The sequence below is a fragment of the Montipora foliosa genome, chromosome 14, assembly GCF_036669935.1.
Source record: "Montipora foliosa isolate CH-2021 chromosome 14, ASM3666993v2, whole genome shotgun sequence".
In the NCBI taxonomy this organism is placed as follows: Eukaryota; Metazoa; Cnidaria; class Anthozoa; order Scleractinia; family Acroporidae; genus Montipora; species Montipora foliosa.
The window spans coordinates 3,716,039-3,727,598 of NC_090882.1; the positions used below are offsets into that span (position 1 = coordinate 3,716,039).

General features: G+C 39.8%; 2 protein-coding genes across 2 annotated transcripts in view; both read right to left on the reverse strand.

The window, feature by feature from the left end:
- Nucleotides 1–304: 304 nt before the first annotated feature.
- On the reverse strand, nt 305–7,763 carry LOC137984572 (UDP-glucuronosyltransferase 1-2-like). Its single transcript, XM_068831733.1, has 5 exons — nt 7,360–7,763; nt 4,593–5,199; nt 3,608–3,814; nt 1,667–1,955; nt 305–972 (listed from the first exon to the last, which is right to left on the reverse strand). Exons 1-5 carry the CDS (start codon nt 7,504–7,506, stop codon nt 690–692), a joined length of 1,533 nt encoding a protein of 510 aa, XP_068687834.1. The 5' UTR covers nt 7,507–7,763; the 3' UTR covers nt 305–689.
- Nucleotides 7,764–10,450: 2,687 nt separating this feature from the next.
- The window catches only part of LOC137984804 (UDP-glucuronosyltransferase 2B15-like), an 11,818-nt gene continuing 10,708 nt past the window's right edge, over nt 10,451–11,560 (reverse strand). The window contains exon 5 of the mRNA XM_068832090.1: nt 10,451–11,560. This exon is cut by the window's right edge and continues 3,182 nt beyond it. The gene's annotated coding sequence lies outside the window, so the exon portion shown is untranslated.

Here is an 11,560-nt window from a genome sequence, read left to right on the forward strand (position 1 = left end):
AAAAAACTATATGGCACTCGTTAAGAGAATGAACGTTTCGATCTGATCACTTCTGGGAGTTAAAGGGTTAAGTTGTTCCATAAAACTGCGATGATTTATCTGTTAAATGAGGAACAACAAGTGTGCATCACTAAGTTTTAACCAACGGTTTCCCTCTCTTCTTCCTCCAATCATATCCACAGGATGGACTGCTAAAACGGAACCTGACAGAGTGGATGGAAATGAGCCAGCCAAAACACTGGATTTGACCCATAACATAAACGCGTTCCGCCATAATGAATGACAACAGTGGAAAACAAAAACCTTGACTGGAGACCGGAAAAAAACCTGTCTTTGTTGGGACGATTTTACTCATTAAGTTATCATAATCCTTAAAGGGAGAGGATCAAGGTATTGCGCACGTTCTATCCGAAGCGATTGTCACCGTTTAGAAGAAAATCGGAAGCGACGTTATAAGTTACACGTAGGCGTGAAAATTTTGCTCCGCCCTTAACTAATTGATGATTGTTAATAACCGAGAAAGTTTTACACATTCGTGTTGAAATTCCCGCACGAATTATAACGTCGCTTTCGTATTGGCTCATAAATGATGACATTCGTTACGGTTAGAACATGCGCAATACCGTGATATTAAGGTCAAACAATTGCAAACAAATAACCCTAAACCGCATCAACTTGTTCAGTGAACTTCACTCAAATTTGGATTTCTCTTTTCTCTTTTTACAACAGAGTCGACAAAGGAATCTGCATGTCATCCAAGTCACCATGACAACCAACGTAACTACAGTAAAGAGGAATGCTATGACGTCAAGTAAGTAATATTGATACCAATGGATGTTATACACCTGAGCTCTCAGATGCCGCGCGCCACCATGTCTTAGGACATACTCAATCCAATCACCGGTTTCTCGAAGTGGAGTACGTCGACAGTCCTTCATTAGACGGGAGATTTTCATCACTTTCTCTTTGAAACTGCAAGGAAAAAATCGTAACGTCACAAGGCTTGGTTTTTCAAGTCGAGTGCGTCGTTGCGGTGGTAACAAAAAAAAAAACGAGACCAACGGCGACCTTCACGGGTCGTTTTCCAACGCTTGACACAGGCTATCTGTAATTGGTTTATTTGATTGTCTTCGTCGGCTGCGATTGGATAAAGCAGTTGGTCAATCAAGTTCAACGTTTGGTTTTATCAACGGAGTTGATAATGTAAATTGACCACGGTACAGAGATTCTAAAAGCTCAGTAACGTTTCGAGCTTTAGCCCTTCGCTCTGACGAAGGGCCAACGCTCGAAACGTCAGCTTTTAGAATCTTTGTACGGTGGTCAATTTACATTATCAACTCCGTTGATAAAACCAAATTTTTGTAAACTACTTCCCCACCGACGCAGCACCACAGTTTCTTTAGAATCTACCCCCTTTATTCAAGTTAAACGTTGTCATTTTTTAAAACCTCTCCAGCCATAACTTGAGCTAATCACTACGCTTACGTAGGCACATCGTTTGGATCCTTTCCAATAAAAACAACAACAAAAAATAACACTTTATTAACAGATTACCATTTTCATGGAGTCATTCAAGAAAGGAATCGTTTTGTTGCTGTTGAAATCTTGTTAAAAGAGATAAAAGCAGTTCCAACTTAAAATGACCTTGACAGAAAAATAGAAATACCTTGTTTTTGTCACAACATTGTGAATAGCCTCATACACTTCCTGGGCATCAGTGTTTCGATAATCCACAGTCACACCAAATCCAAAGTGCTCGGCTTTCTTGGCGTTTGCTGGCTGATCTCCAAATAAAGGAACAGCCACCACAGGAACCCCATGATAAGCAGATTCATAAAGACTGTTATGTCCCACATGCGAGACAAAAGCCCGGATGTTCTTATGAGCCAACAGGTCGCTTTGCGGTAACCAATCCACCACTTTTATGTTAGAAGACAGGTTCGGAGGGATGTAGCCTGCAAAAGGCATCATTCGTAACGGCAAACTTACGAAAATAACACCTTAATAATATCAGGTGATCTGGTGACGTAATTCGGAGGACTGGGAAGAAAAATTTTAATGCCGTATCCCACAACCGCGCGCGCCCTTAGGTGTTGTTTCCAAACTCCCTGCAGTATCCAAAACTCAACAGATCATTCCTTGTCTACCACATTTCCTGTAGACCCGACGAGATTTAACCTCGCCTCTGCCATGTTGAATTCGAAAATAAGGCCGCACGAGGTTGTGGGCTACGGCGTTAAAATTTTTCTCCCCAGTCCTCCGAATTACGTCACCAGATCACCTGGAACCACTTTTATTTATTCAAGTCTGAAGCTAATATAGTCGAGCTCAAGAGCTCGATTGGGAGGATATTATATCAAATCATCTCAAGTCAAATAAAAACAGGACGAGCACAACTCTGACTTTTTGATGAGAGGGGAAAACCGGAGCACGCGAAAAAAAAACTTTCATGCAAAGAACAGAACCAACAAACTCATCCATATATTATGATTATGCCGAGTCCGAACACACTTAACGAGAAAAACGGAAAAAGGAAGATTGGTGGAGAGGCAGTGCAAAAGAGACTACGAAGTATAAAATGAAATCAGGTACCTTCCTCGAAAAAAGTAATTTTTCATTTTTGTCTTATAACCATAAGTCCACTGTTTTGCCTATGGACCAGACTAGAAATCGGCTGCTCAAGGAAGAGACTGCATATCAAATCAAATTAAGGCGGAACGAATTGAATGCTGGTTGTTGATAAGCGGGGAAAACAGTATGTTCCAAGAAAAACCTCAACAAACTGAACCCACTTACGACGCTGGGTCCGGCAATCGCACCCAAGGCACGTATATGGAAGCAATGTGAAATGAGTTGATTTTGCAGCTGGGAGCTGTACAGCATGATGGATTTAAAGGACTGGCCGAACATCTTGCAAAATATATTTTCATGATGTTGCGACATGTGTTGATCGGGCTGGCCAAAACGCACGCAACATTTTCAACGCAACATGTTGCGCGCATGCCCTACTGCAACAATGTTGCGTGAACGTGGCCAAACGAGTACAACATCATGCAACATCCAAAATGTCGCACGAAAAATTTGACCGTTTTCAAATTTGATCCAACATAATGCAACATGTTGCAACACATCAACAGGGTGGCCAAACGTATGCAACATGTTGTGCTCAACAATGTTGCAAGATGTTGCGTTGAAATGTTGCGAGCCTTTGGCGAGGCCTTTAACATCAATGTCAACTTTATTTAAAAGTGACTTGACGCATGCGCACGCCACCATTCATCTGCGCGCTTCCTTCTGATTGTGTGTTTCAATGGTTTTCTTCACACAGAAGAAGTGTTCTACACCCGAAACGTCTGTCATTTTTTAAAAAAAACTACTGACACGTTTTGATATTTATTTTATATCACTCTACTTGTTTATTCACGTATATGGAAGCCTACTAGAAGACAAGTCTTCTTACCACTACGCCAGCCTTGCCTAAGATGATTTCGACAATTACCAAACCCAATATGCTCAAATTGAAGAAACAATCAAGGGATGTAATATGTCATTGAACAAATTAATGTTAAAATGATGTCAGCAAAGTTTCGCACCTAGGCTATATTACCTTGAAGTCTCCAGATGACCCGTAGATTCAGCTTTCCAAAGGCTGTAGCCAATAAATCGACAACGTTTTGAGAGAGTATAGAAGCCACATTGGAGCCAAAAGAGACAATGATAAAGCCATTGGTCCCTGGCGCGCTGACAAATTCTTCTAATTCAGCCGGAAGTGGTTTAGAGCCTCCTACATTGAGTGGTCCAACCATGATTTGGTCTGTTCATAAAATGGAGAAAACTAAGTAAGAAAAAGAAACTCGATATAAAGATTCTGGAAAAAGGCAAAAACGAGATCTTTGCAAAACTAGACTACTGCCTTTGTAATTACACCCACAAATGGTTAGACTTTCAAGTCTTTTCGGATAAGGACTGTAAACCGGAGGTCCCGTCTCATAGCCCTTGTTGGAAATTAAATAGTATGGGACGTTAAAGAACCCACTCACTTCTCGAAAAGAGTAGGGGACGTTGGCCCCGGCGTTATGGTCTGACTTAATCTGGACGGGGGCATCTTTCACTTCCTAAAAATAAATTGTAAATTGCGTAACAAGCAGTGTGGCCACCAAAGTCCCCCACAAAAAGAATTATAAATTAGTTCTGAAAAGCCCCGAAAGGGACAGACTAATAACTTCACTTCACTTCACTTCACTTCACTTCACTTTACTTCAATTCACTACACTACACTACATTACACTACACTACACTACACTACACTACACTACACTACACTACACTACACTACACTACACTACACTACACTACACTGCATGAACTTTCAATTAATTATAGCGAGCTTCTTTTAAATCCCAGGATATAAGGCTTTTCAGGCAATTTACGTGCAGTCCCTCATATTATGAAATTATAAGTAAGAAGTTCAAGGCCATGTTAACAGATCGGCTGTTGATTCACAATATGCTGACCAGTTAGTTTGACAACCCCCAACCTTACGCGAATTTTGAAAATCAAGTCCAAGAGCCTTCCCCTGTCGTCATTCATACCTGGTAGTAGAGGTTGTGGATATTCCATCGCAAAATCTGCTGTGATGATACACAGTTCTGCATCAGCAACGGCCTCTGGAAAGCTTCGTTCAGGCTTGATGTTGTACTTCGACTTCAGCGCATTCATCGGAATGCCAAATCCCAGATTAATAGCGACCATAAAACCAATATAGGCTCCTAAATTCACCACCCTTTCAAGGAATGACATCTTGTCAGTTAGTCCCGTAATGAGTTGCGGGACATAAGAGACAGGCATAGGGATCATATGCATAAATCCCGCGGGCGAATTCGGAGTGATGGGTAGAATCTCAACTCTTGGAATATCATACTTTTCGCCTAACAACACAGCACAGAATGCAAGACCATCATTGACCAACAAATCAATATCTCTCAGATTATTGGTAACCTCTGTGCTGTTTAGGGAACCTTCACAAAAATTAGAAAACACTTCTGGAAAGAGAAAAAATGACTGTATCGGATGTCCCTCTAGTTGAAGTCGTAGCAATTTATCTTCCAAGAATCCTTTCTTGTAAGGTACCTGGTAAACTGTATGTGGTACCTTTTCACCAGTTTTCACTTTCTGCGCAGAGGAAGTAATCATTACAACCTGAAATTAAAGTTGAATTAAAATTAATATCGGTAAATCAGGCAAACATCGCTCCAATTGTTAAACACGTTTTCATTGTCTAAAGGATCGATGAAGAAGTTTCCCTTAGCAATTCAGAAACTTCTGCTCCAGACGAACTATCCGGATTTGGACGCTTATTTGAAGACGAACTTTCCAGGATATTACGGTAAGTCTAGACACATAAGAACATACCTGCGGCTGGTTCCTGAAAGGTGTAATAACTCTATTCCAGGGATAAATATGCCTTATTCCAGCACATTTATCCCAGGAATAGAGTTGTTACATCGTTCAGGAACCGGCCCCTGGTCTCCGAGTTTATACCAGACTAACATGACAAAGGACTCGACCCCAGAGCTCTTCTCTTTCTTATCAATGTGAAATGTTTTATTATTTTATATTTTAAAAAATACAACCACACTTTTGAATTTTCGGAACATGTTTCGATGTTTCAAACATCGTCTTCAGCCATAGTGAGTGTAACATTAAAATTTTTACAAGATAATTCGTGTATATATATATATAACTATCGATACAATGATTCTTTGTAGATTAAATGTTCGTTACAAGTACGTAAAATTCAAACGAACCAACAATATTATAGAGAACACAACTGACATAACGGTAAAAGTTTAAAAGTGTAATGCTAAACTGACATGATCAACTTGTTTGTTGAGTTCGGGTTTCAACCGCTCAATATGGAAGCTCTCCTTGATTTTGAGTTGATAGAAGGAAGTAGCATTATCAATAATTTTGAAGCAAGAAACATCACAATTATTGTGACAATTTTTAGAAAAACTAAGATGCTTGAAAATATGAGAATTTTTGTCCCGGAAAAGGTGCTCATTTACGCGTGTGTAGAAATGACAAAACAAACCCTCCTGTATTTTCATATTACTGGCACATCAGGTAGCTACCACTCATGTTGCTTTAAACGTTAAAAAACGGCATGACTTGATTGTGTTGTTTATTGCCAACGTGTTAGCCGAGCGAAGACGCGAGGCTGACGTGGCGGCAGGCTTAATTAATAGAGCTGAAGGGCGAGAATGTTGAGCGTGCAGAAAAACATTGAGCGCTCCAGAGAGAAAATATGTAGATAAGGCGGCTTATCATGTGACTTCAAGAACCAATGAATCCATTTTGTAGTCCGCAGTCACTAATTTCTATTTTTACATCAATGTGTAAAAATTCGCTTTAGCAATCAACGCCCGGGGATCAACGGGTGAACTCGTAAACATAGACAAACACACTTCACACTGCTGACGCTGCAAAGCTTCGACTCGCGCGTGACACAGTAAATTGAACGAATTACTTTTGACTTAAGAGCACCAAGCCTCAGCAGCCTCGTACAATCAAATACGTGGAAAATGTTTCATCGCGCAAGTTACTTACAACTTTAAAAGGAACATGTAACACGCGCAATGTTGTTTCGCTTCACGTTGAATGTGGTGACGCGGCAGAAATTGCGTCAGTCTTGCGTCAACTTCCTGTCCCAAAGGAGTTATATAATGCCATAACTCAAAACAAAGGGTTGCTGTTAATCGGTTTAATTAAGTTGAAAATCTGAAGTGTGACTAAAACTAAGGCTGGCAGGAAAAAATAAAAGAAAAGACTTAATACTCTTTCCGCATTTGGGACCTTTATCGCGGCTTCATGAGCTCTTGCAAGATTAGCTTGTTCGCTTTCCTTGAGGATGTCAATAATTGGGTTCATACTAGCATAGTAAGTGGACCTTCTTGAGTACAGCGAAATATAACCAAGGTGCTCATCAAGTCAAAAAGTTGGTTTCAACATCGTATATATTGCCAAAATGCATTAAATTTTCACAGCACTTTTCTTTTCAAATTTTGAGGAGCTATGTAAACTTGCACAGTACGACCTCTAGACCTCTAATTTAATACATGTACCCAAGCACGACTTTTTTAAGTGCGTGACTAAGTCCCGACTTTAATGACACGATCCGAGAAAGTGAATCAAAATAGAAATGTTTGAGGCCCTTTTAGAAAGTTTAGGTCCTCCCTCGCAGCTGTTGCTAACTTTTATTACGGATAATATTTGTAATCTACTACCCTTCGGTGCGGTGGAGGAAAAAAGGACTGAACAAAAGATGCCAAAATATTATCATCCAACGAGTCACTTTACCTCGTGGCCACGTGAGGCCAATTCTTCAAGCACAAGTTTCGTGTTTAGATACTGTGACCCACCAATCATGTGAAATCCAGCGATCCGAGCTGCTAGAGCAGAGTTTGCAGCCAGTAACATCAAAGCCGAAAGCGCAAATGCCGCCATCTTAGCTGACTTATACGTCTACTTTGTTAACTAGGAAAACAACGCTTTCGGATCAAGTTGATAATGCTGAGTGTGTTTGATTTAGTTTGTTACGTAACTCGCTTGAACGGTTCAAAGATCACTTATCTGGTCTCTGAAGTAATTAATGTCCATAAAACAAAAGAACAAAGTGAACATAACAATACCTAATTAGCAAGGCCAGAAACCCATAAGGGTTGAAACGTGTAACGTGCGTTCACAGCTTCCGAATATTCAGTGCGAACTGATTGGTTGAGTGTTTCAGTGCTAAGTACCATATTTGGAAACCCCTCGCTCTTGTTCCAAATATGGTACTTAGAAAATTGAATATTCAGTCTTTGCGAGAAACGGGTCTCTCAATTAAATATTTCTCCGCAACATGGGCAGTGTAGAGCATGCGGCCCGTGAAGGAGGTCATACGTTTGGTTTATTCTCTGTATATAGTTTAACGGTGGTCAGTTAATTAATTTAATTTAATTTACACGAGCAATTTTTATGATAATTTTTATTTGCTCGTGTAGACGAAGAAATTTGGCCAATTTTTATGTGGCAAATGTATTTGCTGAAAAGCTGGCGTGTTTGCTTTTATGTGACAAATCAAAAATGTCACATACGAAAAATTGCTCGTGTAGATGACTCGTCACATTAAATGTGCCAAATTCCTGCGTCTTAGTGAGCGCCATTGGACAACCTCGCGTTGTTTCTGCTTTATCTCTGCTGTCCAAAGGCATTGCTGACCCACTTAACCGCGAATTGTCAACAATTATTTTGTTGTGCTATCTACACGATCGAATATATTGGTTACTCCCTACCGACGCATGCGCAGTACCAATAACCATATCATATAATGAATGAATTCGCTGTTCCCTTCATAGGTTTGGCAAAAAAATATTGTTTAAAAGATACGGCTGTATTCCAACGTTTGAGCAATTGTGCAAATATTTTGTTTTCTTACGGTTAAAAGACAGCCGCTGCTAAGACTTAATTCGTTCGAACGCTGCTGAGCGGGTTCAAAACTAAGCCGGGAATTCGTTTGAACGCGCGCAAAGCCTACAGCCATATTGACCGCTGATTGTGTTAAATGCATCAAAAATCTTAGCAACGAACGGTCAGAGGTAACAATCAGATATTGATAACATGTTAGGTCGGTTTTTGGTCGTTGAATTGCACCTATCAGTGGGGAAATGCAAAACTTGGACAAACTATGACAATTTTTGGCCGACAAGTTTAGGAAAAGTTTGAGGCATCTCACGAAAATTCGTTTGGAAAGACTAATCTCAGATAAGATTTACGAGTTATTTTTGCGCCGACACGTCTCGCTTCGTGGCAAATTTAATCGCCTTGATTTTACATGATAAAAGGTCCGCTGTAACTTTCGTAGAAACACCGTGCAATGAGGGTGGTATAGGAGGGTCTTGATCACGTTTCACGTAAAATAAAATGACCGTTTCACATTTCACGGCAATAAAATGGCCATTTCACGTTTCACGTCAAAAAAAAATATCGACGTTTGTTAAGAGCCACAAACGTCTGCTATAAAGAAACTCATCAGAACGGTAACATCGGGAAGAATCTCACGACCTTCCCGGACGTTTTCCGTGCTACATGTAGCTTCCGCCATGTTGCTTGACCAACAAAGCCGGCAAGGCTACTGAGGCCACTTGTCGAAGTCTCTCGTTTCAGGGATGTAATCCAGATGTAGTTGTTTAGAGTGGTTTTCAATTTGAGTGTCGAAAATAATTAGCGAATTGCTTTGGTTTATGATTACTTCACACAGCGATTGGTTCAAAGTTCTCGCGCCACTTTTTCAACCAATCAGAGGTTAAACCAAAACCAATCGTGGCTCGTGCGCACACATTTTGCCGCGCTTTGTGTCGGCTACGTGTAATAACTTCGATTTTTGATTGGTTTATCGGATTGTCTCCGTCCTTTTCGATTGACCAAAGTAATTAGTTTGGTTCTGCGACACTCGATTGAAACTCGCTCTACCTTGTATTACCGAGTTATATTTACAGTCTATTGTTACAATTTCTCGGGCTCCTGCTCCCGCAAAATAAAAAAAACAAGGAGATCAAAACATAAAAAAAAATCACAGTTCACGGTGAATTAAACATCCGCATCTCATTTCACGGATAATAGCCCTTTTCACGGTTAGTTTTTCTTATTTGCATTACAATGTAATCTAACGTGTTTGCGAGGCAATTTCGGGTTAAAACTACAAAATAGCCCGAAATTGCCTCACATATATGCTAGATTATATTGTAATGCAAACGAGAAAAACTAACCGTGAAAAGGGCTATTATTGTCAAAAATCACGGCTTGCGGTGATTTCCAAAATCACGTTTCACGAGGAAAACAAAGGCCATTTCACATGTCACGGGAAATAAAAAAGGCAAAAATACCCTCTGCAATCAGTTGAGTTTCCTGTCGGTAACACTTCTCATCAGTACGTGTCACAATTCGTATAATTTTTTTCAGGAAAATAATTCTATTCCAAGTTTGCAAAAATTATCTAAATATTTCGTAAAATCAATAAAAGATGAGACGAAAACCGCATAAATTATTTGGCAATTACTAATATGTTCCGCTGAGTGCCCAAGGCCGGAAAGTTCACCATTCGTCGGCTGCAAAAAGCTTAATCAACCTGGAACGTATAGTGATCGGAAAAATTAACAAACACGTGTTAAAAATAAAATTCTACAGCTGGTTATCCATTGTCCTGAAAAAACAAAAAACAAAAAAAACAAAAAATGCTTTGTTTTGGTTGTCGTTGATTACAAGAAAATAGAATTTATGAAACCACTTTCTATAACCTTGCCGGCTCCTTGCGATCCTCTCCTTCGATCTTCACGCATCCTTTTTTACGTTCTTGTTTAGAGAAGGGCTGTTTAATTTTTGAAGCAGTTGGGGCAGACAATTTCTTTCAAGTATAAAGTTTGTTTATTATCAGTATTCAGAAGAATGTTTTACCAACACAACCATATGCTTGTAAGATTTTTTCTCCTTTTATTCTTGTGCAAGAATTTTTGTTTCGTAATTACCCACCCTCGCCCCACCTCCAAAAAGAAAATTGGCCGTTCCATGAGCAGGGGGTAGCGCAATTTTTTTCCTCCTTCTAGAATATGTATGGGAAAGAATTCAACTTTGAAAGCGGCAAGGATCTCATGGATATACACACCAACCATAACTCTCAAAAAATTACCATTCTAAATCAATTTCTAGAACTAAATATTGCTATAGCAGTAAGATAAACGAACGTTTAGACCTAATCACCGAAATGGGCACTTAGACTTAATCTGTAAAATGAGAGTTTAACTCAGGGGACTCGTGGTGGGTATATCCATGAGATCTTTCCCTTGAAAGCTTTAGTTCAATGATCCCATTCGCTTAGCGTCACATAGTTATTGTAACTTTGGACAGGTGAAGTTTAAACTTAACCAAGTTTTGTATTTTCTCTTGTTACTGATAGTATTTACTCGCAATAAACGTTTTTTGTACACCGTTGTGAGAACAGTAAATATAACGTGGTAGAGGGGGCGACAGCAGAGCAGATGGTGTAAAGTGCAGGTTGCAGGTCATGGTTTTACCATAACTGAAACAACCCAAACATTTACGAAATTTTTAACCAAAGGCTTAAACATTAAATAAAGCCAGGAACCCATGACCTGGAGCCTACAACTCTACTGTGTTCGTGTAACGGCGTTTTCACAGACCGATTTATTTTTAGATTGAATTTCCCGCGAATGAGACTCCCACAGGAGCCCGATGACTAATTACAAGAAATTAAGCTGACGTCATAGGGTCACCGAACCGGAACTGCCTTTGTTTTCTTCCTAATTCGCAGGAAGGGCTAGTCTAAAAATAAACCTACTTGTGAAAACGCCGTTTTACAGACGCTGTATGGAAGTTGCACGCTCCAGATGGGCTCCTGATAAAGCATAGTGTTTAGGCTTCATTGTAGCATTAGTAAAGGCTTGGGTTGTTTTAGTTAGAGCGATTTTCAATCGAGTGTCGTAAAACCAAAACTAACGTAATT

Bases quoted from the DNA above. Each gene is read 5' to 3' on its own strand.
- LOC137984572 (XM_068831733.1), bottom strand. From the start codon at position 7,506: ATGGCGGCATTTGCGCTTTCGGCTTTGATGTTACTGGCTGCAAACTCT. The intron at 5,200-7,359 runs GTAAAGTGACTC...CTTTAATTTCAG, and splicing joins TGGCCTCACGTGGCCACGAG to GTTGTAATGATTACTTCCTC. The intron at 1,956-3,607 runs GTAATATAGCCT...TGCCTTTTGCAG, and splicing joins GGTCATCTGGAGACTTCAAG to GCTACATCCCTCCGAACCTG.